At 37.9% G+C, this 7,287-nt stretch overlaps 1 protein-coding gene across 1 annotated transcript; it reads right to left on the bottom strand.

Annotated features, from left to right (window-relative positions):
- Window positions 1-1,477: 1,477 nt before the first annotated feature.
- LOC100282977 (uncharacterized) lies at window positions 1,478-4,518 on the bottom strand. Its single transcript, NM_001155881.2, has 5 exons — window positions 3,520-4,518; window positions 2,425-2,673; window positions 2,211-2,333; window positions 1,948-2,117; window positions 1,478-1,793 (listed from the first exon to the last, which is right to left on the bottom strand). Exons 1-5 carry the CDS (start codon window positions 4,270-4,272, stop codon window positions 1,757-1,759), a joined length of 1,332 nt encoding a protein of 443 aa, NP_001149353.1. The 5' UTR covers window positions 4,273-4,518; the 3' UTR covers window positions 1,478-1,756.
- Window positions 4,519-7,287: the final 2,769 nt, after the last annotated feature.

A 7,287-nucleotide genomic window follows, 5' to 3' on the forward strand; every position in this document is an offset into this window, starting at 1 on the left:
TTGAGTGCCCACAAGCTGCAAAGCTTTGGTGTGATAATATTGAAGGTAACTACCTATCTGCAAATCTTGTCTTTCATGCTCGTACTGAACTTATTGAAGTTAATTATATTTTGTCTGTGAACGAGTTTCCAAGAAATTCCTAGATATTGATTTTGTTGCTTTAGCAGATCAAGTTGTAGATGGTTTCACCAAGGCACTTTCCATACAACAGTTAGAGAATTTCAAGTACAACCTCAATCTAGTAAGATCGTGATTGAGGTGGTTCGTTAGATAAATTTGAATCTTAACCATCGCAACAACTTAGAATTGCATTGTCCAAGGTAATTAAAAGTATCTAGCCTAAGATTAGTGAAAGGTAAATGTGCTATATGTCATTCCTAGTTTGATTTTGGTAATTAATGACCAATGCAACATTGAGATATGATTAGTTTGCAAAGTATATGCTTGCATGTTCATAAGTATCAAAATGAGAGATCACACTCAACAATTAGCTCAAATAATGGCTAGAAAAGGCATATTTTGGATAAGGTGAGCTATGAGTAGTTCACATGTTTAGATAAGTTCTAACTTTCATTGGAATAGTTTTTGAGCAACTTAGAGGGTTTATGAGAAGTCAGATTTTAGAAAAGGTGCATTTGGAGCCAAGTTTGAGCCAAAATCAGATTCCAAGTTGGATGAGGTAAAGAAGTGAAGATCCATAGCTTAGACTAGTTGAACAATCACTAGAAATAATTGTCTAAGTCATGAGAATACTATAAAAACAGAATCAATTTGAAAAAAAAATCGCTCAATTTGAACTTCAACTCACGAGGTCTGTGTACCGGACCTAGTTTGCTTATGTAATATAAATACTAAAAACATTTATCAAAAAAATGCCACATGTACTAACCTATCAACTATATAATGAGTGTATTTATAAATAAGTTAGACTATAATTTTATTTTCTAGCATATCCACCTACTATAGTATTAACAAGTACATTAGTCATGCCTTGCGCGAGCCTTTGACCGATTCATTTATATAGTTAATAGAATATTAATTAATATGAGTATGAGATGGAAAGGCAGTAGTGAGAAACAACAAAAAGGTATTAAAGTGTTTTCTGTTTTTACTGTGTGAGTTGTCGTATGTATTTTGTCGTTAATATGATAAAATGATTGTGGAGCATTTTAAATAGTGGATCACCGTGACTAATTTGTCGATGATGTGGAGGAGGAAGCATAAGATCTTGGCAAAGTTTGAGCCAACTATTGCATTCAAAAAAAGTTTAAGCCAACTAATATTATTATCAACAAATGGAAGCAGCAAAATAGCTTTGTGCCCACTCCTCCCCCGCACACCAAAAATTCATATTTTGGTTAGTACTTTTATTATCTTAACAAATGTAAGTAACAAAATAGCTCTGTACGCTTTCTTGCCTCGCACACCCAAAATTCGTATTTTGGTTGGTACTTCTTTTATCACCACGAGACAAAATAAAAAATCAAATTTTCATATGAGAGACTGGAATTTTTTAAAGAAAAAGTCAACAACTCTCCACCATATCCAATGGGCCAAATTTCAATGGCATGTATCACATCACAAGCAAAAACAAATTTTCATATGAGAGACTGGAATTTTTTTTAAAGAAAAAGTCAACAGCTCTCCACCCTATCCAATGGACCAAATTTCAACGGCATGTATCACTCCACCAACGAGACGCACGAGTGCGACTACTGATTCCGTCTAGAAAACTCTTGTCTTGTTAAGCTGGCCTCTAATCGTCTTGTGATCGTTGGATGTCCATCGGGTGACTGAAAAAGAACACATCGTGTGACTGAAAAAGAACGGACGACGTGGACACACCACGGTTTAATATATAGAATTAATAGACCAGTACATATATTTACAAAATTCTCAAATGATGCTAAGTTTATTAATAAAATAATCAATATCATTTATTCTTACAATATTATGTTATTATAAGATTGTATAATATCATTTGCAATTTTAGTTGCATCCATAGAAACACCAAGTAGACCACGTCTCGAGAATCCAGCAGCATATAGACCATTCTTTCCTTTCCACTCATTTGGTCTACATGGAAATCCATCTTTCCGTGAAAAAAATTCATTTTCCTACATATAAATAAAACAATAAATAAATAAATAAATATTTTTAAATAATATTCAGTAATAAAGATAATATAATAAAAGGAAAAATAATAATACCTTCAACCAATATGGAACATTACTTTTATAACCAGTTGCAAAAATAACAACATCGAATGATTCGATTCTACCATCAATAAACTCTACACCATCCTCTTGAAAACTTTTAATTCCCGGAAACACCTATAAGCAACAAGTATAACAATATAAATTATGAAAATAAAATAATTAAATATGTGCAACAATATAAAAATTTAAGAAATTAATTAATTACTTTTATGTCTCCGGATTTGATCTTTGCAATCGTGCCAACGTCAAGTACCGGTGTCTTACCAGACAATTGTTTTAGTTCCATTGGACCTAAATTAGGTCGAGGAATACCGATACGCCTGGTGTCACCTAGAATGAACCAGGCTAGTACAAGAAGGATTTGATCCACTACTTTAATATTAAAAAATGTCTGAAGCCACAAGGACAATGTAAATGTAGAGATTCCCAGTATCTCTCTTGGAAGGACGTGTCCCTACAAATATCACAAAACATACCACTTATTTACAGTTAACAATAAGAGTGGATAATAAAGTATTCATAATTTCAATCAGTTGAAAAATTAAGAATGAAAAAGTTAATGGGTTTTAAGTGAATCTTGTTTTGCTTCTGCAATATAAATATTAAAAAACATTTATAAAAATAGTAAAATTGGAATGAAAACACTTGGATCCGAAGACTATTCTAACTTTAGAAAGTACGCTGTAAGGAGTTACGTTGATGACCGTTCTATCATCCTCAATATAAAAAATAATATAAATTATTAGTTCTATTATTAGCTATTTATTGGTACATCAAGTGCTTTATATATAAATATATATGTACATATATTATTTTGAAAAGCAATGTTATTAACATAATTAGTTAGTTAACATATTCGGAGTGAAATTTAAAATTATCTAGCCATAAAATACCGTTTACATATTTGATGAGAATAAAAACTAACCAGCCCAAAAATTAAGTGATGCAAGACATCGTAGATAGTATATATTTATGAGATGATATTTCAAATTCTTATGAGAGAATTTTAAAAGAGCAGAAGAAAGCGAAAAAATACTTATATAAAACATAAAAATATGCAAACATTATTTTAATTTATCTATTTTATGTGTCTATTTCTTTCACATCAAGAAATTTCTAAATTCGATTATAGTGACCATAATAACGAATTAAATCTATATTTCATAAATTTCAACCAACTAAAACAATAAATTATGTATAGAGACAAAGGGTGTATAATCACTCATTTTTGTGGAGAATATATATAAATAACAGAAGTAATAATAATCCATCTGATAATAAAAATACATAAATTTCTCACCGAATCACGCACAACCATAGAGGTATGCACATTGTAGTTGGCAAGATCCAGCGACACCTCCATGCCAGAGTTGCCACAACCAATGACGAGCACATTTTTGCCTTGAAATTCCTCGCCGTTGCGATAGTCGCTTGAGTGAAAGACTTCACCCTTGAAGCTTCGCATGCCCTTAATCTCAGGTACCACCGGCTCAGCGTTTTCACCAGTGGCCACAATTAGCCATTTGGAGCGGTACTCCATAGTGCAAGAGGAAAGCATAGACCCTCCAACATTGTCGCTGGTATCCTTGGTGCGCACGCACCAATACTCACCGTCGTACTCGGCGCTGACAACCTCCATGTTGAAGAAGGGGCGGATGCCGTGCTTTCGCTTGTACTCATCGAGGTAGGCCAGAAACTGCTGCCTAACCGGGTATGTGGGGTAGCTATGCGGGAAGGGCATGAGCGGCAGCTGGCAGTAGCGCTTGGGTAGGTGCAAACACAGCCTATCGTACGTGCGGCGGTGCCACGTTGATGCGATGCACATGTCACGTTCCAGGATCACGTAGGGCACCAATCCCATGGTGAGCATCGCCGCGCATGCTAGCCCTGCTGGTCCAGCGCCAACGATGAGGGGCCCCCGTAGCACGGCCACACCTTGGTCGCCGATGGGGATGCCGGTTGCGGTGGCCCTCGCGGCGCTGCGCGGGCTGTACATGAGCAGGTCGTGCTCCATCTTGCCCCCAGTCTCCGTGGTCAGTGGATCCTGCACCATCTCCCCCTTACCAGTCTCGACAAAGCGGTCCCACCTCACCTCAGACTTGGCGATGGAGCGTTCCATGCCAGGCGATGCTCTCGCAGCGCTCGCTCCCGCAAACTCTCTAGATACAGATGGGATATGCTTGCGGTCCCTCCTCCCCTCGGTCTGGGTGATGAAGCGGTCCATGTCGGATGGTGCTCTCGCAATGCTCGCTCTCTCAAACTCTCTGGATATTGATGGGATATGCTTGAAGATGGTGATAGCTATTGTAACTCGATGGGAACGATTATATATACACACATGCTGGTGTACGCACATGGCTGGTGTACTCTTTATCCGCTGGTTTCTCCATTTCCGCCAACACACACACTAAACGAGTGGTTAAGCGAAGAGAAGGGAGTAGGAAGTTGTGGTTTTGGAATCTAATTATTCCACCCGGATAGAAAACAGAGATGCCGGATCGAATGCTACGAGGAAGCTGGACAGAGGTGACATGCATGCACACACATCACAGGTGATGTTGTGCGGCTTCTTGACCCATTCCTACTGAACTCACCGTGGCACGCGGGAGGATGACCCGGAGGAAACGAGTGGTGCCCTGAGTCTCACGAGCATGCATGGCTCATTTGGGGAGGCTAAACCGATAAGCCTTATCCATATGATTAGTATTCATAAATTATATTACAAAATTATTTCTATATATAACAAGATGCTCATGCACATGCATGGGTATGGATTTACTATTTATAGTTTTGATTAACAAGAAAAAATCTATGTATAGTTGTCAAGATCACACAAACATATTCTAGAAACATCAGAAGGTAATGGTAACTTGGTCATCATGTATGCTCTGCATTCATTGTATGTGAGCCTCATTGCCTTCAGCTCGATTGATAGACATGCATGGACCGGAAGGTCCTGCATATCTATTAATAGCCTTCGTAGATCTTAGTGACAAGCCATCCAAATGATTTATATACTTCTACCACCAATCTCCAACAATTCCTCGGGTGCTAATGGTTCCTCGGTAACTGAGATCCCCATGTTTCGGAAAAGGAAAATTTATTTATGAATTAATTACATAAAAATATTGACCTTAAGGCTACCACAAAAACTTTTCGCTGACTATGTCATATTATATGCCTGGTCCATAAACTAAATCATGTCATATTATGTGTCTGCTATAGGTGCTTCAAAAGAATGCCCCAAATTTAAAATACTACATCATTTAAAGTGTTTAGCACACTAAAAACAAATTGAGTTCCAACAATTAAACTCTAAATCATATATGTATTTTAGGAAATAAATTACAGAGTAAAGTCCATCAGCAATCCATGAACTATTTTGGGTGTGTCATCTAGGTCCATATACTATTCAAAGTCATAGGAACACCATTTACTATTTGAAGTGTGTTAAATAAACTATTTCAAGGTCATCTAGATTCATTAACTATTTAAAGTGTGTCATCTAGGACCATGAACTATTTTAAAGTGAAAGTGGCCTAGAGGGGGGTGAATAGGTCACACTTGAAATTTTCACTAAAAACTCGAAACGAACTGAGAATAATTAGCTCAACTGGTGCGGGCCGGTTCAATCGCTACCAGGCGGTTCAACTGCTCTGAACCAGTTCAATGGCAAAACGAGAAATAAACTAAAGTAATCTCTAAAATCACCAAATGAACTTTACGTATGTGATGTCCTTGATGTTCCTTAGGGTCCAAAGTAGTAGATCTAAAAAGGGCACTTCTCAAAACCTACACACCAATAAGATATGGGCAAATCTTCCAAAGTATGGTGAGAGAATGAAGAACAAGAACAATCACAATAATCAAGAGAACAAGAAACATAAGATTTATCCCGAGTTTCGGTCACACCACCAAGGTGTCCTACTTTCTCGTTGAGGCGCCCACAAAGAGCCAGGTATTTTCCAACCCTAATCCTCTCCTCACCAGCCACAAAGATCCAAGTGATGTCACTTACTAGAGCTTGCTCAAAAGAGCGGGTATTACAAACTTCTTGTGGTCCTCCAGAAGCTTTGGGGACTCATAAGCGACACCTAGCCATATAAGAGGTCCGAGCTCCTAGAGAAATGAACCCACAAAGATCTTGTTGTTGCACCAAAGCTCAAGTTAAGAAGCACAAGATTGATTTGGAGATGAAGCACGAAGACCCGCAGCTCTCAATCTCACCCAAGGATTTCTCTCCAAAGATTTTAAATGGGAGAAGCAAGAGATGTGTGAGAGAGAGTGGGCAATGTTTCTTAGGTTCGAAATGGAGTTGAATGTGTGCTGTTGTATGGAGGAGAGAGGTAGGAGTGAGTATATATAGGTGGGGCTCCAAATCTAGCCGCTTGGGACTTTCTACGCAAAAAGCGGTTGAACCGTGTCACACCCGGATTTAAGGGGCAAACTCGGGTGCGTCTCGTATTTGCGCCAAACGAGATCAACACATATAATGAATCAGTGTATAGAGACAAATGTCACAATCTTTATTACATAATGAAATATATTACAAAATAATTGATAATAAATAGGACGAACTAATATCATTACTATCCCTTGGCACCAACAAGATGGCTGGGAGACGACATCTAGAACTCGTCGAACTCCTCGTAGTAGTCTTCCTCTGGGGCCACCTGCTCTTCACCTATGGAGGGGAGTTTTATTGCAAGAGTGATCTCACATGTTTTCATCGCTCAATAAGTGTGGGGAATAATGTGCATGAGCTCACTTACGGTGGGGGCTCATGTATAGTGTAAGGTTCATCAACAAATAATGGTTAAGGCACAACATTGTTTTTAATAAGTTGGTTAATTTTATTAGCAGTTACTAAGTATAAGTAAATATCATCCCAATAAAATAAGAGATCAAAATTAATAATAAAACCCACAATGCGATGCAAATGACCAATTAAGTTTAATTCCATAAGTTACTAACGTGAGGGTCCGAGCCGCTCATGATCGTGAGCACGGCTGATATACCAGTTTTACACTCTGTAGAGGTTGCACATCTTTACCCACAAGACGTGTTC

The sequence above is a fragment of the Zea mays genome, chromosome 1 (genome assembly GCF_902167145.1).
Source record: "Zea mays cultivar B73 chromosome 1, Zm-B73-REFERENCE-NAM-5.0, whole genome shotgun sequence".
In the NCBI taxonomy this organism is placed as follows: Eukaryota; Viridiplantae; Streptophyta; class Magnoliopsida; order Poales; family Poaceae; genus Zea; species Zea mays.